This window comes from Neopelma chrysocephalum, unplaced genomic scaffold (assembly GCF_003984885.1).
Source record: "Neopelma chrysocephalum unplaced genomic scaffold, ASM398488v2 Primary Assembly neopelma1_64, whole genome shotgun sequence".
NCBI classification, from domain to species: domain Eukaryota; kingdom Metazoa; phylum Chordata; class Aves; order Passeriformes; family Pipridae; genus Neopelma; species Neopelma chrysocephalum.
Window position 1 is genome coordinate 527,178 of NW_020897721.1, and position 23,986 is coordinate 551,163.

Consider the following 23,986-nt stretch of genomic DNA (forward strand, 5'->3'; position numbering starts at 1 on the left):
TTTCCCTTGCAATATTTATAATATTTATAATGATTTTTGCACCCTTTCTGGAAATCCTGTAAATATTTTTAAAATAGCCAAACTGTTTTTCCTCTAAATCTGGTTTTCTGATTTCCCATTTAGGCAATCATGAACAAAACATATTTCAGCTCTGTGTCTATACCTAGATCTTACTAGAAGGAGGTAACTTCCAGTATTGTAAGTTCGGAGTCAGCCTGAGCAGGGCTCAGAAATCATCCTGCAGATGCACAGCGTTAACCGGAAACAATTCAGAGTGGCAGTGGTATCCTGCAGGATGTGTGCGACGCCTTCAGCTGTGTGTTGATTTACACAGGGCCACATTATAGATTATACATTCTGGTAATTGTGGTATTGTTATTGCTGGGCTATATCTAAGCACAGGAAACACATATAAGCACATTTGAAGTGATAACATCCACTCCTGTTTAAAGGGCAATATTTTATTCTCATACGTAATACAGCGTTTGCAATAATATAGACAATTTCCTAACTAGTACATAGAAGACTTTCAGGAGAAAAACCCGATTCATTGTGGGAAGCCCATAACCACCATTTACAAAGAAATCCACATCAACTTTTATTCACTTTAATTTTATTTTTTTCAGTATGGACATTATTCCGAGATCAAGAAGGAGACAATACGTTGCCATATGAAAGCACAAGAAAGATCAAAATAAGTTTTCAATGTGTCACCGAAACCACAGTGCTAGGTTTCTGTTAAGGAGAATGAGTAATACCATTCTAGCTGTGAAGAATGCTGTGAGTGGCTAATAATTCCATCTAACTGATAGGGCAGATTTTCCTGCAAGAAAATAAATTATCCCAACTAAAATCTTGCCCTATTTCTTCAGCTTAGTAAGAAAACCCACTCACCATACCCATTTAGCTGCTTGTCTAACATTAGGATATCCTCCATCCAACATTCCCAACCCAGTCTTGCAATTCAGGAACAGATTGGCTCCGACCTTGGCCCGGACCATAGCTAAATCTATATCCGTGCTCGTAATACTGTTGCAGATCAATAATACGATGCTATACTGGATAAATTGGTTTGTCGAAATGATAGTTATGAATGAGGTTCTAAACAGACACTGCAACATATAATAAAGGACTGACCTACTGACAGTTCTAATGGGGATGTGATTAACACATACACAAAATAGCCCAAAGCCCAATGACTTGCTTCATGATTTCATGAAAAACTTTTTATTGTTTTCTATCTATGTTATTTAACATAAAGAATACATTTGTCTTTATAAATTTATAAATGCTACTGATCTGATATTTTTGTGCTGACAGTCTAACATTGAACAAAAGTATAGTTTTGTCAGACCTCATATGCACAAAAATTTTAAATAATAATGTTGCTGATGCCTCGTAACATGCCTTTGCATTCTGGCAGCCTCATTATAATATTCTTTTGGAAGCGTCACCTGCTTAGGTAAGCTTTGATTTACAAGACAATATTAAGACATGTTTAATTTTAATTATGATCTTTACTATTTTCCTGAATAAGAATCTCTGTCCTTAGTTTAAACTTCTGTTATCCTGTTTAACAAAGAAACAGCTTCAATCGTACTAAGAGTACTTAATGTTAAGAAAGTTTTCACAGTTGATTGCTGGGATTAGGGCTTTAAAAACAAAGGTCAGGTGAAGATGCCTTCTTGGAATACACTAGGATATGAGCCTCTATTTTTGTTTGTAGTTCATAAATCTACATATTACATAAACCAGTAATAACTTTAATATAATTAAATATATTTGTGTTTGTGTGAGTGACTGGAGTTGAACAGCACACCTACATGGCTGCAGCATGTGCGAATCTTCCTGCAGTACATTCTGGTGTTTACTTTCATTAGACAGTAAGACTTGTTGCCTGCAAAAATATCTCACAGCTTGAAAAGGAGACTAATGTCTGTCTTTTTCACATGGGAAATGTATTTCATCACTCCCTCACATGACATCGAAATCAGGTCTGTGGAAATGAAAATACCAGGCTCTGCACACCGTAGGATTTGTAATTAGCTTGAGATATCCAGAGAAAATTCTGTAAGTTACTTTAGTCTCTTTATTTTGCCTTGTCTCAAATCTGTCTGATTTTGTTTGAGTTTATGAATAATTTTTGGTGGAAATGTCTATGTTGCAATTGAAATGCTCTAACAAGTCCTCATCACTAAATGCACTGAGTTCTGTTACTTGTGAGGAGCCACGTGGAGTCCTGGAGTCCTTGTGGCTGCTGGGGAACTCAGGAGCTTCCTGGTCTCACTTGAGCCATATGACAGAACCCCAAAAACACCTGGGATGTCTTTAGGTCTTAAATATTTGGTTTAAATGTCTAAAAGGTAAGAGTTTCTGAAGCATCAGAAGACATGAGAGTTAACAGATCAGCCTGAGCCATGCCTCTTGCGTTTACTTCTTCAATAAAGTTGTCAGGATGCTGCCAAGCCAGGCTGCCAGATGTGCTCTCCACATTTGGGGTAAGTAATCACTTGGGCCTGGGATCTTCTGCACAAGCTATGCCTGAACCCACTGCAGTTATTTTAGGTGACACACTAAAGTGATCAGCATAAACTGAGAAGACTTTGTCCAGCACTTTGTCAGCGTGCCAGAAGAAATTCCTTGGGATTCAGAGTCTAAGATTTCATTTCAGTTAATTGTCAGGATGATGAATATTATTTATTCCATACTAAGGCTTATTTTAATCCAAAACACAGACAGATAGCGTCAATGCAGGCAAAATGATAGTTCTTCCTGCATAGAAGCCCATCTAGATATAATCCAGTTTGCTCTCCTGTCTCTAAATTTGAAGGACGACAGGAATGGAGACTGCATCTGGCCTGGGATTCCCTTGCACTTGAACTCGATCTATTTAGGCAAGTCTATTTTTTCAGAAAATAAAACTATTATAGACAACAATATGGTGAACTGAAAACTCCTCAAAGTTGTTAAATTTTGTCTTGTTTGGAAAAGGAGCTGTATCAGGCAGATGCTCAGTGAGGCAATGGAGCCCAGTGGGCAGAGTGCTGGACAGGAATTGAGAAATCTGGGTTCTTTTCCAAAATCTCCTGACTTTTAAATGATCTTGAGCTGTCACTTCTCTGTGCTTTGGATTCACTGCCTGTATGAGGAGGATAATAATGCTCATAATGGTTGCAGAGTTGCTGAAGGAAGGATCTGCATGAACACAACACTTCGTGCACTACCCTGAGCTAGATGCAGCTGTGGTTAAAGGTGGCCAGGATTTGGTCAATCATGTATTCCAGAAAATCTGGGAAACTTTGATTGTTACACAGCTTGCTTTCAGTTATCTGTCAAAACACATTTTCATGTTAAAGGTCTTTCTTATCTTTCAGGCCATTACAAAATATCTCCAGAAAATTTCATATTATTTACTTACGCATTAATACTCATAGTTCATACTCCTGTTACTGGGAACTGCAGAGTGCCTCTCAGGATCATACAAATTATAACTTAACATAGATAATATGGTTTTGACCTAAAAAAGAGAAGTGTTTTGCAATGTTATATTTAACATATCTGGGGAAAAAAATTATCAATTACTTTATGTTATAAGGTAGTTCAATTGGGCTTTTAGTTTGAAACATTCTCTTTGAAACTAAACAAAATTTTTTTAATTGTCATTTTAAATCAATGTCTTGATTTCACACGTTTTGTATTAATATACAACTACAAGCTCTGTGCGCAAAAAAAGAACAGTCTACTTTCAAAACTGCTGAATGCTTTGACCTCAAGGGCATAGAAACTGTTGACTCATTGTTTTTACTGCATATAATATTAGTCCTTTGTCACATCCAGGGAATGACATCATCTTCTTCATTGTTAGCAGCAGGTTTGAATAACAGAAAAAGTGCAGCATTAGTTGTCTGCTGTGTTTGTTGTTAATAAATGAATGGATATCTGGTACCAAGACTCAGATTAGGATTTTTGAGTAACATTTAGAACAAGCTGGTGCCCAAACCCTGCAAAGAGCTTTGCTTCTGGCCACCATCTGCAGGGCAGTTGAGCTGGCAGGAGCCTGGAGCCTGCAGAGGGAACGTAGCTGATGGTTCTGGCTTCTTGAAAGTGGTAAGAGGAGTTGGGAAAGGAAGAGATTAAGCACAGAATGAAACAGATCTGTTCTTCAAGGTCATTTTAGTAAAAGGAGTCCCTGCACTTCTGTGAATCATACTTCTGTGAAATCTAAAATCATGAAAAGTAATTATCGGAAAATAAGTCATCTCTAGGACATGCAAACAAAATGGGAACTAATTATCTTGAAAATGCACCAGAACAAGTATTTCATCCATTTCAAATTTGTATTCATGTTTATTAGTCTTCTACTCCCTATAACTAAAATGTCTGTGTCCTAATCTCAAAGAGTAATTCCCTATCAGAAGTATTTGGTTACTCCTGCCTGCTTCATGGAAGAAGGATACATCATTATGATTACTAACCAGGCTGATGGAGGTCTTCTTTAAGGTCATACACCACCTTCTATAAGGTTCTTCAGAATTCTTTCATGGCAGAGAAAATTTTAAGTGTTGCTTCCTGAACAATAAACATTCCTAGTGGAAAAGAATCTACTCAGGGAGAGAGTCCTCGAGAGTCTGATCAAATGTCAAATTCTGTCTAATCCATTACCAATTGCCTTTATGTTTTCCCAGAAAAATGTGATGTCTTTAACTATAAAATTATACCTTTCTGGTTCCAAAAATACTTGTCCTGAAGATAAGTTCCTGTGTTGAGAGAATGAATCAAACTGGACTTTGAAAAGCTAAAATCCATACAGCTGTGAGAGAAGCACTGAGGCAGCAGGCTGGGTTAAGGGTTAAGGATCCAGGATTGCTGGATCACAGAGGTCCACATACCAAGAGTGGACGCACACAAGGAAATATTTTCTAGAATGCCAGAACTAAAAAAGAATAAACGAGCCATGCTGTAAAAGATCAAATTCAGACCTTGTTGACTTGGAAGCAAGAGGTCTGATGTACTGGCCTCTTCACAACAGACATACCTGTACTTGTGCAGGTAGGGAGAGCTGCCTTGCTTGTAGGTTTGAGCAGATGCATCTATCTCAATTCCTATCCCAAATTTATATTGCAAATTTCAGACTTATCTGTTATGAGAAGTAAGAAATGTTACACTTTTTTCTACATATTTCATATGCTTTTGCCATATGAAGTCTTTCCTCAGTCTTCTGTTCCAGTCCGTAGTTCACCTTCAATCAACATTTCAAAAAGTCTCAAGTAGCATGAATTTTGGTGGGGCCAAATCACTTGATTTTCCCTTACCCTGTTTAGAAGAGGCTTTACTTGGATAAAAGCAATAGTGCCAGCCATTTCCCTTCATCCTTTAAAATTACTGGCCACCTCTAAAGAACTTGGCCTCTCTTTTATGTCACTTTCTGACAACTCATTTGAGTTGAACAGGTTGCTGTGGCCAAATTAAATGCTTGGGAAATGGACCATACAATTAATTTGCAATAGTAAGTTGTCTCAGCATCATTTCTCTTCCTCTCAAGGGGAATGCTGGCTCAAGCAAAAGAAAAGATTAACGTAATAAAAATATTCTAAAGACATCCTGTTAATTGTCCCAAGCTCAGATGGTATTGTCTATTCTTCTGTTGTGCATAGCCAGCAAACAGTGTAAAATCCAGAATTCCTTCCTACCATGAAAGCAGAGCCTTCAGTGCTACAGGATAATCCCTGCCTTTCTGGAAAGCAGATGAAAATGTGGTGTGGCAGAGCTTTGCTTTGGGTTTCAGAGGTGAGCTCAAATTTGCTCCATTGATGAATATAATAATAGGACTTGTTAATTTAGATACATCAGCAACTTTAATCAAGAGAATAAAGTTTTATGGAAAAAAAGGAAAATTGCAAACAAAGTAAGAGCAAATTTTGGGAAAAGAAGGAAAATTTTTTCCCCTGAATATGCATAAGAGATTTCCCATGTTTGTTTAGGGACAGAAAACACTCGAGGTTTTTAATTCAGCCAAAATAAAGGCTTTCATTTACAATCACATTCGCAGTGTTGACCTTGAATATCACATTCAGTGACAGCAAATCTCATAGGAAAAGTTAATATATCAAATAAAACTCAGAAATATTCACAAGTGACTGAGTGAAGCAAAGCTGTCAGAAGAGTTAAATGAAAGAAGACTCTGTAATTCTCTCCTTGCTCTAAAATGTCGTTTCCTCAAAAAGGACAAAGGCTGATTTTTGCTTATATGAAAATAGTCATAAAATATGTAAGAAAACACAGAATGTTGTTTGCTTCAGTTCCTGTAAACTAATCAGGCTGAATGATGAGTCTTTCTGTAACTCGGAGCACTTTTGAATACTATGCATGAGACTGTGTTCCTCCCCTCATAAACAGCTCGAGCTTTGCCTATGTATCAGTGTAGAAAAATAAGTATTGACTTATTCACAAATTACTTTTTAGGCACTGGATTCCCAGAAATATATTTGTATAACAGCATCTAGAAGCAAATGAATGTGTTAATAACCAGGTTTTCTTTCATTTTATGGCCTTAAAGACACTTTGATCTTCTAAAATTATGTTTGTCTTTTTGAAAAGCAAACTTTTATCTCAGCTCTAGTGCTCATTTCCTTATCTCTTCTTCTGAAATAAATTTTTGACATGAATTCAGTATGCCCCATTTAATTTTATTTCAGGCAGCCAAGTGAGATGTTTCTAAATATTTTATCAAACAGACAGGTTCCCTACAGGATGATAACTTGTTCTCCTTTTTTATGTATCTTTCCAAAATGAAATATTTTGGATATGGTACAGTTTGTTCACATGTCAGATATGGATTTTTTAATTCTGTCTTTCTGCAGAACAGTAAGAAGAGAAAATAAATCAGATGTTTTATCTGATTGTACTTTGATCAGGTTTTTCTGTATTCTCAAAAAGAACAGCATGGAGCTTCACTTGCTACACAAAAAAGCATTTTTAGTTTTGAAAATATTTTAAAACATCTCAGGAAAGCCAGACCCAACACTTAGGTTAGAGTTCTACTCCATTGCTTTATCATGGTCATATTTGACCATTTAGGATCTGCTGGTATTTATTATCCACTACATGAATTGGGAAAAACTTCTTAGTAGGAGCCAAAATGTGGGCAGAATTTCACCTGCCATAATATTTGCTATTATTCTCCATGACTGACATGACTGGATGATAAAAAATGGCTGTAATTGTGCTTCTGATACATCTTGATATGTGGCAACCTAGGAAATACTGACACTGTGTGTGACACAGGTGGGAGAGGTGTGTGTGTCTTCACATCAGGGAATTTTGCTGTCTTTGAAGTAAAAATGAAAATTTAAAATGTTAGTGATTAAGTTTGTGGTGGCCATGGAAGTCTAAAGGTTGTGGGAGGGCTTGTGGTTTTTAACAGACAAGGGAGAAAAGGTTCTGGGCAAACAGCAAAGTAATCTGCCTTCCCTGCTATAGGCAGAGGATGTTGCAGATGTGTTCTGGACATTAAGTAATCCAAGAAAACAGTAGGGCTGAAAATCCAAAAGTTTCCAACTTCTTTATTACCTTCTCAAATTATACTGCAAAGATCCAAAGCCTAGACCTCTGGGAAACCTCTGAGGAGAAGTCTGAGGAAGACATTCTTCAAAACAATTTACCATTTAGTTTCCTCAGTATAGCAGAGGAAAGTCCTTCCATTTATAAAAGGTACCCAATTCCATATAAACCTTTTTGAAACATTTGGGAGACTTCTCAGTGCTCCAAGGGAGATGCTGTTCTCAATACTTATGATGTGTACCCAAACTGATTTCTCTCTTTTAGTGTCTCCAGTGCAAAATCATTACATTGTCAGAAATAAACCAAGTCTAACTTGTGGGGGGGAAAGAAACTGGATTCCATCGTGTGTTTCATATTATACCATTATGAAAATGGTATATTAAATTCAAATACTTCAATCGTACCATTAGATGTTGTCATTATGTGGCTTGCTAATTGATAGGTTATTCAAATGAACATTATAATTTTAGACTTCTTAGAAGCATCCATATGAGGAATTTCCAAACTTCAGAAAAGTAAACTGGGTGTTAGGAAGGAAAAACATGTACTGAGAATATTTCCTAATGCATGTCACTGAAAAATCATTACATAACTGCCGTGTGCATTCCAGGACTTGGTGCAGTCTATTTTTAATACCCGGTATGAAAGAACTTCCTGCTACTTTTTCTCTTTGAAAGCTGCTTTGTGGTTCATTAGATCATGTTGTCAGGCCAATTTTTCTGCTATCCTTAAACCTCATTTTTATCTCCTTAAAAAAAAAAAAAGTGAAACTGTATAAGATGGAAGAAGGTGCTGAGCATAAAATACCTTTAAGAGTAAGGTATGTTGTGTAAGTGTTGCAGTGGTCCCAGAACTAAGCACTGCCAGCTCAGGCTTATATTAAACCCCAAAAGAAATCTAAATATGTTAAACACATAAACATTTAAGAAAAGCAAAAGAACTTGTATGCCAAGCAACAGCACCTACCAAGAATTTTGAACTTTCTGTTTATGATATCTTTTAAATTAATCTCATACTGTTCTCCAGTGTTATCACAAGTCACCATTTTGACCATGATTTGTATAACCATGACCATTAACATGAAGCATTTTGCTTAAATGCAACCAAACTTCTTCAAACATGGGCTATGCAAGACATTTCAGAATATTTTAACTGCACAGAAAGTTTACACCATTAGTGTAGCTTTGCTTTTAAAATCCTGGACAAACAGACTGATAGAGATGAGATGGCTGGGGGGGCCACCATTTTCACCTCCTCTGACCTCCTGCAAAACAAAGGCCACAGGACTTCCTGAATTAATTTCTTTTCGAACTAGAACATATCTTTTGGGTAAACATATGGTCAAGTGACAGGCAACACACTAAATCTGCTAAAAGTATTTAGTAGTATTAATTTTATAGACAAAAAAAAAATGTTTGTACTTGCAAATCAACAGACATTTCATTGGATATTAGAAAGTTTCTGTGACTCTCTTAATTCCATCCACAGCAGAGAAATGGGATGACAATTTTCAATGCCAAATAGCACTGGGTGGTAATTGCTGTAGCTCTGGCTGTGAACCTGCTCTGGAAGGCTCTGGCAGGGAGGCAGCAGAGCGTGTCAGTCAGATGACTGACACAGGTAATGCCCTCAGCTGCCCTGCCTGCCGCTCCAACAGCCATCGCTGCTGCCATGGAACGGAGGTTTCAACATCTGGAGCAGCTCCTGAGCTGCCTTAGTGTTCAGTTTGGTGTACGAGGGGAAACAGTCAACTATGAGACATGTGGAGCACTTCTGGGGGCTGTTAGGTTGTGCTCTCCCCGGGACTTGTGATGGTAAACTGCACTAAGGAGGGTGTGGGAACAAGGGTAGCTGCTCTGCTCTGTGGGTTTAATCCATCAGTGCATGCAGAGCAGAGTCAGGGCATTTAAGAACCCCAAAGCTAACTAAATATTTGGACTTCCCTTTCTGTTGCTTTGATGCTCCCACCGGAAGCAATTCCTTTCCCCCCTTCCCTCTGCTGTCTCCGTAAAGTTTCACCTTCACAGAATACTTTTGGATCATTTATTTCTGCACTTCTGTAGATCTTTCAAGCTTTTGTTGCCAAAGAAACTGGTCCAGCCCTCAGTCCCAGTGCTCTCAGTCTCAATCAAGCACACTCCTCCCCCTCCCTCTTCACATCAGAGCATTCTGGATTTATTTTCCTTTAACTTTTATTTTCAGCTCACCCAAAAATGCGAAATCTGACTATATTCTGCTTATTTCAATATAGTTTTTAGTACGAAATTCATTACAGGTCACTTAAAAGTCTTCCACATTTAGGCCAAAGTCATGGAACTGCTCTGTTTAACCTTGTCCAGTGTTTCATAATAACATCTTGTTTTCAGTTGCTTGTCACTGTTTGGGCTGGTATTCTCCAAGCCAAGCATCTGCCTCAGGTTTAATTTTTGGCAGTTGCTAGCTAAACCACTGTAGTAATTCTCAAGAACAAGGTTAAAAAAATATTTTGCCCGTATTAAAAAATAATCATCTGGTTGCTTCATTCAGAAGTGTCGGTATCCCCATTACAGAAGGAATTTGAAATGGAACACCATCACTGGTCTAGTTTCACCCATGTACCTTTTAAGCAGCAACTTGGAATTTGGCAGCACCATCATTGTGGTTTCACAGATGTGCATCCAAATGCAAAAAAGTTATAAGACTCCATAAGTTATAAGACTCCATAAAATTTCAGTTTGTGCATGATCAGTTAAGAATTGTTCACTTTTGGCAGCTAAATTTTCCAAAGACCATCCCGTGCTGATGGATCCTGCTGTGTGTTCCTTGGCTGTATGGCCTGCAGGCACCATGAGCTGCTTTTTCGGGGAGCAGCCAGGTATGGTCTGTGCCTGAGGCAGTGGGGACCACACAGGATTCCTCTGCAGCTTCCCCTCCTCCTTCCCCAAGAGATCACTGCCTGTGAGATCTGGGTGTCCCTTCTGTGTGCCTTTCTCCTGCCACTGCTGAGGCAGAGAGAAAAGAAGGATGGGTCACAAAGATGGAAGAGTTTGGGAGGAGGCCTGGAACCAGCAGAGCATGGGAGTGAGCACAAAGCAAAGAAGAAGGAGATGAAGGCAGTAGATTCCAGGGAGACAACTATTACTGACTAATGCTAGGAATTCTCCTAAGGCATCATGGACAGAAATCAGTTGTGGAAGCAGTTCTGCATGGCTAGGGGGAAGAAAGAAGATTATACATATTTACACAAAGAGATTCTGCTAGGCAATGGGAAAGGGTATGGTATATTGGGTAAGGAGGTTAATAAGCATAACAGAGATAGAAATAAGATACCAGAGGAAATAATTAAGAAAAAATAAGAAGATGCAGATGAAGGAAAAGAAAATAATGTGCAGATGAAGGAAAGGAAACTAGGAGATGAAAATAGAGTATGAAGTGTGTAAGAAAGCAGGAGCCAGGGAATGGAGAGATGTATAAACAAAGTGTGGAAGAGAAAGAGCTGGGAGTTACCTGAAAACAGCACAAAGGAGAAGGAGAAGGCGGGAGCCAGGCAGACGGAAAGTTACTTGAGAGCATCAAGGGAGAGAAGGAGTGTGAATGCAGACTGAAATCTGAGAAGAGGCTGATTTTTTAAGTCAGACATCAGTGCTAATTGTGATTTATCTCTAATGGTATAGGAATAGGAATCAGGTATGACTAGCATCAATAGCCACACTTTCTTTTTTCTTGTTAGAGATCTTCTTTATCAAATATTCTGGATCTCTTGAGCCAGAGCCCCAGAGTTAAGGTGACCGAATGTCATTATCTGTTTATTTTTCAGACTTCCTCTCTCTGATTTTATTAACAAACATTCAAGTGCCTAAAGTACAATATGCTGCTCTTTTAACCACAGTAAAAAGTATCTCTGCAAAATGCATTTGAAATTAATTTTGAAATTATAGGTAGGGCTGCCAGCAATGTCTCTCACTGGCCGAGCAAAGCAAGGCCCCACGTTCGGCTCAGTGGCCTTTTCACTGTGGGTGTTTGTCATCTAAGAGGGCTTGTACTGTCCCCACAGTAATTAGGATTGCTTCATCACAAGGGTGAGCAGCACTGCCTTGGCAATTTTATCTCCCACCAGCCAGGAACACCACCTGGAGAGTGGGTGTGCTGGGTGTCCTCTGCTGCCCACGGGCAGAGCAGAGGTGGAGGTCACTGAGCAGGAGCCAGGGAGGAGGGTGGGAGGTGTCCTTACCCCCTGGTACTGCTGGAGCTGCAGAGACACCAGTTACACTCCTCCAGTGGCAAAGCAGGGGGAAACACTGAAAATTGCCCCTAGCATGGTGATTCAGCTTGCAAGCATCTGCCATTTATAAGAAAATTCAATTTTTTAAATATAAATGACAAATGCTTCCCCACAACCAGCATGTTTGGTCTGTCACGTTCTCTGTCAGCTGAAGGCAAGCTTTGCAGAGCTGAGCTGCTTTACTTTCCTTTTGAGAATGAAAGTAGCACTGCTGCCAGAAGATTGAGTTGTTGGTGTGTATCAGGTGATAGGAAAAATTACTCTGAAACTGCACATGGTCTGACATACTTTCATATATATATATATATTTGGGAGCTGCAAGTGTTGATTTGCTGTCTATGTATCTGTTTGTCATACTGATAGCTTAAAACCACAAATTACATTCCTAATAACAACTCTTAGGGGTAAGGCTGCTGTTACTACTTGGTACCTCCTAAAGATTAAACAGAGCTAAGAGTTTATACATTGACCTATTGCTTCTTCAGGCAGGTCTGTCTTCAAATTCTGACCTCTGTCCCAGCTAAAAATGTGTTCAGTCTTTTCTTAATTTGTAATAGATACTTGTGTACATTACAAAACCGTCTTGCAATTTGGCAAATTAAGTCGTCTGTGGTTAGCTCTGGAATTATAGAGATATTGCAGTGCACTCAGAATTGCATAATGAGGTTCCCCAGACTTTCCTTACTCGAGTGAGTAACAGTAATCCTTATCTCTAGCATCAGATTCATCCCATTTTTGAGAAAAGAATTAGTATCAAATATATGATGGGCATGTTATGCCTTGTGGCTGCAATGTTGTTTCAATTAACTTCTCTGAATATACCACAATGAAAAGTGTCAGCTTTTTGCCTCAGAGGCCTATAATTAGATTAAATGAATACTGTTAATTATCTACTACCTTCTTTACACAAAACAGTATGTTTCCATAAATTAAAATGCTCGTACAGGAAGGAAATTGTTGTTCACTCCAATACGTGCATACAGTGCTGGATTGTGAATACTGTGACTGTATCACAGTGTAGCACAGCTCTTTGTCTGCAGCCCTTATTTTACAGGAGCTAAAACAAATTACAACTGAAAAATCCAGAGATATCACTCAATTTAAAGCATATATGTTGGTGCAAGAGTGATATTACTAAATGCTGCAGTGCTTATGAAACAAATATACTTTTCTCTTTAACAGATGTTCTCTATAAAATTCCCTTAGAGAGATTAAATACAGCTTTGTTTGTATACCTACAGTCACACCCTCAAGGACTATGGCATGTACAGAGAGAAAACTGCTTTTTCTAGCAGGGTGTACTTCTCCTTTCAGAAAATTTAAAAAAATCCGTTCTGTAGGAAGTATTTACATGTAACAGCTCCATTTCCAGGCATGTGCATATTCCAGCTAATGTGGACTGAGAATCTTCTCTGCCTGTTCTCCAGCATTATTAGATACAAGCCAAAGTTCCTGACCGATCAATACACTCCCATCCTGGCATGCCTGATTTGGAAGTGCAGATTTTCAAATGGTGGTACATCACCTCTGGGGCAACATATCTGAAGCAGAAAGCACTCTTTTTGATTTGACAAAGTGTATCCAAATGTCCCTATTTCCATCAGAATAGATGTTAATAACTTCAGGCCTGAACATTCGATCCTCCCTCACCAGAAAATTACAATTAACTTTAGCAGAAACCCTTATTTTGGCCTGCAGTATACTCTGCATATAAATGTGAGCTGTACCCAGGATTGCTCTTGTGTTCCATTAAGGTCAAATCCTGAAAAGCTTTTGAGTACTCAGTGTTTCTACAGGACATGGCATTTTATTGTGGTTTGTGTTGCACGAGTATCTTTTCCTTTAAATGTTCATTAGCTCCATGTTTAAAAATGTTCATTAAAATATCATTGGGCTGGTAATAATCTTAATACTGAGGAGTGAAGAGAGCTGTGTTGCAATATAAATGCTGCCCCGTTTCCTGCTCTCAGGGTGTAACAGGAGAAAGAAAGACCATCTTGATAGGCACTATCTGCTGAAGGAAAACTGTCACCAGGAGCTGTGAATTGCGTTTAACCTTTTAGTGGCTGCACTGTGAAGAAAATGTTTCAGGCTTCCTACCCGGAATTAGGCTTTTGTAATTTAAAATACTCAAAAATGCTAGTGGCCTCCATAATTACAGCTACAAATATCAGAAAACAGTTGCAGAGGAACAAAGAAATGCAACTGGAAACATGGTTCAGTGGTCTTGTACTTCCCTGAAAAGCTGATTATACTTTTGGCTGATTCAGTTTCTTTCAGAGGGAATTTACTCTTTCTGGCAGTGTGAGTCTCAGCAGCACTGGTTGCACTAACGGCACAAAATCCATCTGGGGATGAGGAAATTAGCTTGGGGTCCTGTGTGTGTCAAACTGAATTTTGCCACAGAGCTCTAGATTTTGTTTTTTAGTCCTTCAATGCCCCTCGTTTAGTCAGATTCAGAAGCCATTTTAACACTAGTTTAAAAATAGAGCCATTTCATTTGTACTTTTGCAGGTGCCTTGCCCAATTCCCTGCTTTCCGTGCATGACTTATCTTTTAGGATAAGCACTAATGAAAGGTCAAGGTTATTCTGAAGTATCCAACATAGGAGAGTTCTCTTCCTCCTAGATCCTTAAGCTGAACTTCGCACAGTTACAACCGATACTGTGCTGAAAGGTAATTCTAATGAGGGGAAAGTACAAAATGACAAGCAGAAACCTTTGGCACTGTATAATGTCCCTGGTGATTTGTACTTAGTGCTTCTTCAAAACGCAGAAGCCATTTTACCACTCAGAGCCAGGGCAGAAGTGAATTATTTTTTTTTTCCGAGTGAGGCTCTGTAAATTAGGTCTGCAGAGCAAGGCTCGACACATCTGGCTCTCAGAAATGTGCCGTGTACTTTACCTCCGAAGATAATTTCCTCGCCTCTGTGACACAGAAACCAAGAAGCGTGGATTTTTCCTCCCCCCTCTTTTGCCCGTCTGATTTTCAGATGTAACACAAGGTCATGAAAACCTCCGGCTTGGGGATGCCTTGCCACCCATTTTTTTAAGGAAACCTGGGGACAAACCTGCTTGGTTTTGCCTTCTACATGGGCTCTGCCCTGGGAGAAGATGCTTCTGCATCCCTGGACGCGGTGCTGGGGGAGGAGAGCCCGGCGCTGCAGCGGGAGCCCCGCCGCCGCCGCCGCCGCCGCCCGGCAGCGGCCGCAAAGATGTGTCAGAAACATCCCCCCGGCAAGATGTGGGTCCCTTCTATTTACTCACTGCGGCTGCGAAGGCACCGGGCTTATCCTGAGGAGACTCCAGTCCCGGCTGCGGGGAGAGGGAGGGAGGAAAGGGAGGGAAAAAGAGAAAAGAGGATAAAAAAAAAAAAAAGGAAGAAGAAGAAGGAAAAAAAAAAAAAGGCGCAGGGTATGTGGTGGGGGGGGGGCGGGCGGGCGGGAGGCGCGGGGGTGTCCGGGCGCCCCGCAGCCCCGCAGCGCTGCGCGGCCGCCCCGGGCCTGGCGCCGGGGGCCGGGGCGAAGCGGAGCGGCGGCGGCGGCGGAGCCCGCGGAGGAAACTAAATAAATAAAATCAGACTGTTATTTAAGGCGCGTAAATTTAAAATTATTTGGACAGGAAGAGCAAGGGGAGCGGAGCCGCAGGAGCCAAACTAACGGTTTCGGAGCCCGGCGCGCCCCCCCCCGCCCCGCGGCCCCGCGCCCGGGGGGCCGCCCGACCTGCCCGCACCTCCGCCCGCACGACCCTGCCTCCTCCCCGGGGACCCCGGCAGAGCCCTCCGGGAGCACCGACATTTTGAATGCATGTGTGGTGGGGCAGGCTGTGCTGAGACCCGGTGAGAAATCTTTCTTTCTCTCGTTGTCCTTCTTTCTCCTGTTTTTCTTCCCACCCCCCCAGCCCCCGCCATGCACAGTATAACAGACGCCACAAGTAAATGCAGAAGCTTTCCTCCCCTCGCTTTTTTTTTTTCGAGAGAATTTCAGCCCTTCAGTCAGGAGATAATAATGTTTGGCTGCTTCTGGCTGCTTCGGCGGGCTGCCCAGTGAATTCCCAGGTATATTTGTGGAAGAGACCTTGTTCTTTTTTTAAAAAACTAAAAAGTGGTAGTTTTCTACTGTTAACTCTTTCTTCATGTGAACAATGGAATGGCACTTCCTACGGAGCTAATATCTTACCCCACCATGGAATAAAGTATTGATTCCATTCTTTTCCCCACACTGAAAGCTGGAAAGAAACTATTTTCCTGTACTTAAATGTGCAGTCACTTATTGCACTGGAGATTGAGCTGAATTCACCTTCAAATACCTTCTCATTTTCTCTCCCCTGGGTAAGGGCACGGCAGTGCCTGGGTTAGCCCTGCACCTCTCCCCCTCTCTCCCCAGCACCCACAGACCGGGTATTTCACCCTCCCACGGTGCTGCTGCTGGAGATAAAACTCTCTTCGTTCCCTGTAGGATCCCTTTAGGATCTGCCCCTTTCCGAAAGGAATTCAGCAGCCCCCGCTGTTGTGCCGAGGATAATTCAGAAACAAAGGTCAAGTGTAACAGCTTTGCTCATCCGTGTAACCGAAATAGGGGAGAGGGCTCTTGCCCCACAGTTGTGTCCTCATGCAGCCTGGTCACTGTGAATCCTGGTACAGCTACATTTTATGCTCTCTTTCTTCACATTTTTCTGTGCTTGCTGTATTTGTTTCTATTTATACCTCTCATCTCGATACTACACTGTTTATTGCCGATTCCAGGGCTGCTGCAGGGCGATCTCTGCTCCTGCCTAGAGACTTACTTTGCAGTTGGTTTATGTCTCAATAAAAGCTCTCAAAAATCTTTAATTCCATCTTACATGCTGCAGTTTTGCATCTCCGGGTAAATATTATTGTCGACATTCTCACAAATATGTGAATTTGTGAAACTGGACTTTTTGATGTTGCCAGACTACTTTAAAAAACCCATAAAAGTAATTTCTTAAACTACATCCGATATTACAATCCTTTTTCAGTGTCAAAGTTCCCGATTAATGAGACATGCTTTATATTATTTTCTCCTCGTTCTGTAAATATAAAACCTTCTGGAGGAAAACCATCCCCCAGCAGCCAGGCACATTTTGTCACTTCCAAACCCTGTGAGTGTAACTCGCCAGCTGATGTACTTCTTTGCTTTCCCAGAGGCTCTTGGTAGAAACTATGAACTTCCTGGGATAACAGTAATTTTTGCTTTCAAAGTATCTAACGAGGAACTTCAATTTATAATCTTATTTCCGATAAATTGAGGGGCTCACGGAGAGAACGCAGCAGTAAAAGGAGATAAAACGCACCTTTAAACCACACTATAGCCCGTGACTCAGCCGCTGAGGCTCTGGGCATGGCCCGGGGGTAACTTGTCCTGGCTTCAGCCGTGGACTCCTGGCATGCAATAAAAGCCGCTATTTCTGACTAGGCGGGGCATATTTCTTGATAAAGCAGTTACTTTATTAAGCCACTGCTTTAACTTCGCCTTAGCGTAAATTAAATGCTGATGAAGCTCAAAATGGGTGCGCGATAAGCTTTTTTAGCAGCACAGGTGTAAAAAAAAAGCGAGAAAGTTGGGATATTACCTTTTGGTCTTCACCTCTGCTGTGGCAGTGAATGGGAGAAATGCTGGTGGAAGCGCGGAATTTCGCTTTGTGACAGGAATGGAGAAGAAAAAGGCTTGGAGAGTCCTCCAGGACTTGAGGAAAGGAAGACGGAGACTGACATAGAGCGATTTGGGTCACTTCACCTCGGGGACCTGTGGATTACGTTGCTTGGTTTAATATTTCAGTTGGTTTAGTGCTCTTTAAACTGGGAACTTTGGAGGTTATTTCCCTAAGCACGCTTCCTACATGCCATGCTGCTCCCATTAATGATCTCTAGGTTCCTTGTGAACAAAAATTATAATAAAAGAGCACAAAACTTCATATTTCACAGAGGTTTTTAATCAGAAAACACAGCAGTGTAACAGAGCTTATAGTAAAAGTGACAGACAGTTTCAGCAAATTACTTTTTACTTGAAAATGTAGTACTGATTTTGTGGGGCTAATTTTTTTAAGTTGAAAACTAAACTAAGGTACTCCCTCTGCTCTTTTAAGTACTATTTAAAGTAGTATTAATTTTGCATTGATTAAAACCCTTCTATTTTGTGCAATTAAATTTTAGACTATTCAAAATAAAGTACTTAAAACTGCCCATCTGTCCAAAAAGTAGATCCTGTACAAATGTTAAAAATTTCATAAGAGACTCTTCCCAATATGTTGAGGCTGGAGAGGCAAATGAGTTTCGGTGTGGTGAATACTCTCAAATGTATTGCAATGGAAAATTTTCAATGGTTAAATCGTGTTTTAGGTGCAAGCAATAACTTAACTTCACAAATATCAAACGTGCTGCTTCCTAAATGTCACTGTATGCAAATATTCTTGTTTTGCGAGATGCATCTGTCATTAAAATAGTTTATTTACAGACAAAACAGAATAGCTGTTGGAAAGCAAATATTACTGAAAGAACATCTAAACTGCACTCAGCACATGAAGTGACCGGAAATCTTGTATTGCAGCCTTCATGTCTTCTTGCCTCTGACAATGTTTCTCTGCTGCCTGTTTTGAAACTAGAAAAAAAGGTCTTGTGCAGTGCACAGTAAACACGAACTACTAAACTGAGCTGTTTAAAACCTCTGGCAATCACAGAAACACCACTTATATTGTTTCTGGTAACTAAATTCAAAACCAGATCGGTGAAAGTTTAAATACACAAAGAGGAAAAGTGTCATCTACATTTAGAAAGTAAGTAACCTACTTCTACAAGCTCTTGTTAGTGACAAAATACAGTTATTGCCTAAAGCATCTAAATGCCATCCACTGTCCTCAGGCCAAGCAACCTTTCACTTCCAGCTCTGCCTGTGCAGGGATTGCAGGTGACCCCTTAAAAGGATGTTTTAATCCAAAACAAGACTTCAGACTCTTGAGCCTGACCGAAGGGGGGTGGGGAAGAGAAGGGAGGGGTGCATTGAGAGGTGGGAGAAATCACAGTAAACTATTTCCTTTTCTTAAAAGTCCAGCAATATTAAGCATGTGAATAGTAGCTCTTGGATTAATGACTTCATATGAATGACCTAAAATAAGTTGTAAAACTTTATACTGGAAAACTAGATATGAACAACCAACATACACACGAATGAGCCTGTGAGTACTGAGTAAAGTGAAAGGTGTAAGAAACTGCTGGGAGCATGGATTTAAAACGTTTCTGTTATCTATAAACCCACTTCTTGAATTTCTTGAGACTTACACTACCAGCTGTTCAGAAAAAAAAAATAAAATAGAAGTAATGTGGTAACAAAAAAGGAGGAAAACACCCCAAGAAGTCATCACGCCCTCACGTCCAAAGGAGACCCCATCCTAGCGGGGTTCAGTCCATGTTGGCAGGGAAGGAGCTGGTGGCCTCCAGGAGCTCCACCACGGCTGCTCTCCGGTAGAGCTTGGCCAGGTCGTAGGCGGTGGCCCCCCGCTTGTTCTGGTGGCCCACCTTGCACTCGGAGCGCGCCAGCAGCAGCTCCACCACCCGCACGTGCCCCTCCTGGGCCGCCAAGTGCAAGGGCAGGTTGCCCTCGTTATCCTCAATGTTAACATCGGCTTTGAACTCCAGCAGAGTCTGCAAAGTGTCCAGAAACCCCTCCCTGGCTACGTCGTGGATGATAGCGAAGCCAGTACTGTCTTTCAGGTTGGGGTTCGCCCCCTTACTGAGCAGCCGCCGAGCGATTTCGGGGTTCCCGAGTTTCATCACCTATGAAAGAAAGAGGAGAATTGGATACCGCGGGGTGGGGGGGTTTGCTCCAGCACTGCCTCACATCCTCACTTCTTATCCCTGCCTTTCGTCAGAGCTCAGTTCTCATTTAAAGCAGACAGAAGAGCCCCGCTATAAAACTAATGACGCACCAGAACATCTAATTGTAATGTATTTGTTACTGAACTCGGTGAAATTGCGAAAGATGTTATCACTTCGGTGGTCACAGCTTTCTGTCTCAGAGAGATAAATGTCTGAAATAGAATAGAATGGGGATATAACAACTTTTTTTTTTCTAATGAGGGTTAACTCAGTTTCTTAACTTACAAAAATTAAGTATAATTTGGTTTTATTTGCCTAAGCATTGAGACATCTCTGCATTACTGTTTAATCTTGTTAAACAGCAAATACAGGGTCTCTGAGGAACAGATATTTTACCTCAGCAACAGCAAATGTAGAATGTGTTTTTATAAGCTTTCAGGTGTTTACATTGTCTGTGCATTATCATAAAACAAATATTTGGACTGTACCATAGCTCTGTCTGTTAAGAAACATAAATGCTAGAAGAAATTTTTCTCCCCAATATTTGTGTTTCATTATGTCACCCAAAAAGGAAAAGTCAAAAAGAATGTTTCAAAGTTCCAGAAGTTTTCCTCTAAAATCAGTATATTATACTTTCATAACCCCTCTATAAGTAAACTGTGGCTACGTTCTGTTGTTAAAAACATCCCTTAAAAAAATTCCAACAACAATAATAATTGGATTTTCTGTTTCTCCCAGAGAAAAAAAAAGCTCCTTTCAATTTTCTCATTTGCACCATAAAACTATCATAATTAGAACGCAAGTTTCTCTTATTTGGAACTTAACAGCTTACAGCGATTTCCCCTTAATTCCTCATTTTCTGTTTGCACAAAGACTTTCCAAAAATGAACACCATAATGTATAATCTCCAGCCTATAGGCAATATTTTCCTGTCCTTGTAACTAGTCTCACTGTTGGTGTCAAATTCGAAAAAAAACCCTCAAACTTCTTTTATTTCCTTAGAGAGGTTCACAAATTGATTAGAAAATCTCGATTAAAAAAAAAACAGCACAAACGAGCATTACAGTGCATTACATTTAACATAAAGTACAATTCCTACAGGGGATTTGCTGAAAAACTCTCCTGGTGACAAATATATATTAATTTTTTTCAGGAAACCAAGCTAGAATAAATATAATTATATATAGCATTTGGACTGTAAAGTAGCCCAGTATATTATAACCACAGACAGGAGCAAAAGTGCAGATAAGACAGGCTGGGATTCAGGGAAAGAGATCTCTCTGTGCCCCAAGGCTTCCAGCCACTTCTTTCACTTCTGACGAGAGATGGAAGCAATGTAAAAGAAAACAAGAGCATTGTGATCTCTCTTTGTTTAGTAAAATCCGGACATTTTGATCTCTTTTTGAGAGCCCAGGCTGTATTATTTGTGAATTGAAAACATATATTCGGTTTAAGTGGGAGTTTTCTGTGTTCAGGCTAGGGGGACTGAAAGCTTCAGTTAAAGATGCGAGGGGGAGAAAATCACATAAAAGGTGAGGCTTTTTGGACGTGGGCTACAGCTGAACAGCAAATGCCCTTTATTTTGCAAAGTTTCACTTGGGGGGAGGGAGGCAAAGAAGGAGAAAGCACTAATTGAATAAGTCTGACAAAAAGCATAAGGGCAGGAGATGTATTTGAGGCCTGCATAGGTACACTTCCCCAGAAATAAAAAGGACAGAGCAAGACAAGCTGAGTAGTTGTTTAATTAAACATAAATGCAGAGGAAAAATATAAATGCATTGACATTAATATAGGAGCATTCTCTCCGTTGTAATAGAGAGAGAGATTACAGAGAGATTATTTCAGTTTTGCAGACTGCACTGACAGAGAAGTCTTTCGAGCATGGCCACGCACCCACAGCACATTTCAGGATGATACATATTGAAAATAAGTCAACAGATTCTCCTGTTTTGATTTTTGTTGTGGTTAATTAACTCAGTTATGATTAAGCACCCATAAGAAGTATCATTAGGACACGGATGCATGTTTAATATAGCTGGATGCTATGTCATTGTGTAAAATATGCCTTAATTCAGGATAAAGACAGTTCGCTGCTTTTAGGAAAAAAATGCCCAAGATTACTGTAGGACAAATCGGTTTTCAGCCCTCATCCCGAGGATAAATCAACTACCTAAATGTTTCCTGATTTCTTACACAAGTTAGTTTGCCTAAGTTTTTAATTTAAACCCTTTCACTCTCTTAAAAATTGCTGCAAGTGCCTGCACTGCCATGCGATGCCCTATTTAGGTGCTAACAGGACAGCAAGGAGCTCACAGATCTCCAGCTTCAGCGAAATTGTCAAAACAGGGTCATTCCTTCGTTTTTAGCAAGAGTTGCTTATTTTCCAGCTCTAACATTTTGATGTTAAGCCAAGAAGCTGTAAATATCTCGAGTACATTCACTGATTCTATGCTGTTTAAAAATCCAGTTTCAGAAATTATTATCATGGTTTGCGGGGAAGGGGGGAGAGGGGTTAACAAACGATTTTACTAATATGTGAAATTAAAAAGACCTATAGCTCCACTTCCACATTTCATTACTTATACCTTCAGTACAAATAACCACACTTATTTTTCCCTCCGGATTTATAAATCACATCTTTCACTATTTGGTAGGTATTCTAGCCCTTTCGCCATCATTATCTGATAATATTAAGAGCAAAATCTTTCCCAGCTCCAATAGTTTGCAGTTGGATGAGTTCCAACTCCTGCCTGCACAGCTACACGATTAAAAATTAGGACATAGCACCCTATACGATCAGAAAGTAAATAACTGGAAGCAGTGCCCTGCTAGCCGATCTAAAAAAGCAAATTTTAAAGTCTTAATTATGAATGAAAAAGCAAGTGATTCAGCTGGAACCCTAACTCGTAGGGCTAACTCTTAATGTACATCGGAGGTCCTCGGTTCTGAGCAGCATGCTTCCCAATGAGAAAGGTCATTCCTCACAAACAGGGTATAAAGGAAAAGTACCATCCACAACAGACCCCAGAACCCAGACGACCCACACTTTAAAAGCACATTGCAGAAAAAAAAAAAGGAAGGAAAGAAGAGATAAATCCTAAGCTTTAGAGAACAGCACATTTGTGTTTACAGACCTGCTATGAAATCCTGCTCACCTAAGCTGATTTCTTTTCATCTCAGCTCTCTCATTCCTTGCCTCCTCCCCACAAAGTTACAAAATATTAGCAAACTCGTAGCCCGTTTGACATTGAGGGCGATCCCCGATTGAAAGAATGGTTTTGACCAGTTTTATTTCAAGTACGTCATTTTAGGGAGTTGGAGCCACTAAAGTTATAAAATATGGCATCCAACGAGTTTGAAAAACCACTCGAATTTCATCCACCAGCCTGCTTAAAACGTTGTCTTTTTTGGAAACCCGGGTCACGTAGGTACCAGTGATGAAATATTTTCTCCCTCTCTGGATACCAACCTGCAGCGCAGTCCTCCCAAATCCATTTTGTGCATTGACGTTTACATTCTTTTGCAACAAATTAGTAAGTTGCACTAGGTCCCCCTTGGCAGCCGCGGACGCCAGCTCGTTCCCAGAAGGCTCGGCCATTCTTTAGGGTGACTGACGATCGGAAAAAAGATGAGATTTTTTTTTTTTTTAACCAGGCATGGCATCGGAGACTGACAGAAGGATTGGGATGGTTAATCTTCTGGAGTAGACCTTGTAGTAAATACTAGTAAAAAACCTCCTTGCCAAGACCCCGCCCCTAACTCACACGTGATTATTCAGCAAAACTGCAGCTCCACTTGAAGGAAGATTTCTTTGCTTCCACATATAGAGTAACTCTTATTAAAGACTTTGGCCACTTTCGCGGGGGGTAAATAGATTAACAGCTCTGCAATATACTGTATATGTTATAGGTAATATATATACACGTATACCGGAGACTCACTCAGACCTGAGATCTTGGAAGAAGAAGACAACCCACCCTGTTCACAGTCGGGATCTGAGACTTAGCAGCAGCAGCAGCTCCGAGGAAAGGTCTCCTGTAGCAGTGTGCATCCAACTCCCGCTCGGGATCCCCCCTTCATCCCACTCCGCCGTCTTAGTCCGGGCCCAGCAGGGAAGAGAAGGACGAGCCGCGCCCGCGGAGAGCCGGGCGCGGCGGCAGCGGCTGTCCCGCCGCCCAGCTCGCTCCCTCGGTGCTCTCGCTCCCCGCAGCAACAGCAGCAGCAGCAGCAGCAGCTTCACTCCCGCAGCCCCGCGCAGCCTCCGCGCAGCGGGCGGGCGCGATCCCGGCCGGCGGCCGCCCCCGGCGGCGGCGGCTCCGGAGCATCCAGGAGAGC

The 23,986-nt window shown here is 40.8% G+C and overlaps 1 protein-coding gene and 2 long non-coding RNA genes across 5 annotated transcripts in view; 1 reads left to right on the top strand and 2 right to left on the bottom strand.

Annotated features, from left to right (window-relative positions):
• The window catches only part of LOC113967525, a 7,050-nt gene extending 1,010 nt beyond the window's left edge, over positions 1 to 6,040 (top strand). Inside the window, exon 3 of the long non-coding RNA XR_003534202.1 lies at positions 124 to 6,040. This is a non-coding gene — a long non-coding RNA (uncharacterized LOC113967525). The remainder of the gene's footprint in view (positions 1 to 123) is intronic.
• Positions 225 to 17,598, bottom strand: LOC113967526. Of its 2 annotated transcripts, XR_003534205.1 has the most exons (4): positions 17,413 to 17,598; positions 15,088 to 15,135; positions 3,419 to 3,517; positions 225 to 288 (listed from the first exon to the last, which is right to left on the bottom strand). It is a non-coding gene; the product is annotated as an uncharacterized LOC113967526 (long non-coding RNA). The 2 variants fall into 2 exon arrangements; XR_003534203.1 differs by lacking the exon at positions 17,413 to 17,598 and having other exon boundaries at positions 15,088 to 15,234.
• A 152-nt stretch (positions 17,599 to 17,750) lies between these two features.
• On the bottom strand, positions 17,751 to 23,830 carry CDKN2C (cyclin dependent kinase inhibitor 2C). 2 transcript variants are annotated; one of them, XM_027683214.1, is made up of 3 exons: positions 23,629 to 23,830; positions 23,121 to 23,261; positions 17,751 to 19,609 (listed from the first exon to the last, which is right to left on the bottom strand). In XM_027683214.1, exons 2-3 carry the CDS (start codon positions 23,247 to 23,249, stop codon positions 19,235 to 19,237), a joined length of 504 nt encoding a protein of 167 aa, XP_027539015.1. In that variant the 5' UTR covers positions 23,250 to 23,261; positions 23,629 to 23,830; the 3' UTR covers positions 17,751 to 19,234. The 2 variants fall into 2 exon arrangements, with proteins under 2 accessions (XP_027539015.1, XP_027539014.1); XM_027683213.1 differs by having other exon boundaries at positions 23,121 to 23,545; positions 23,629 to 23,828.
• Between the last annotated feature and the right edge of the window lie 156 nt (positions 23,831 to 23,986).

What these genes read in the sequence shown, in the direction of transcription:
- CDKN2C (XM_027683214.1), bottom strand. Translation starts at nt 23,249, where the DNA reads ATGGCCGAGCCTTCTGGGAACGAGCTGGCGTCCGCGGCTGCCAAGGGG. An exon ending in TTGGGAGGACTGCGCTGCAG is followed by an intron (nt 19,610 to 23,120) that starts GTTGGTATCCAG and finishes TTTCTTTCATAG; the next exon opens with GTGATGAAACTCGGGAACCC.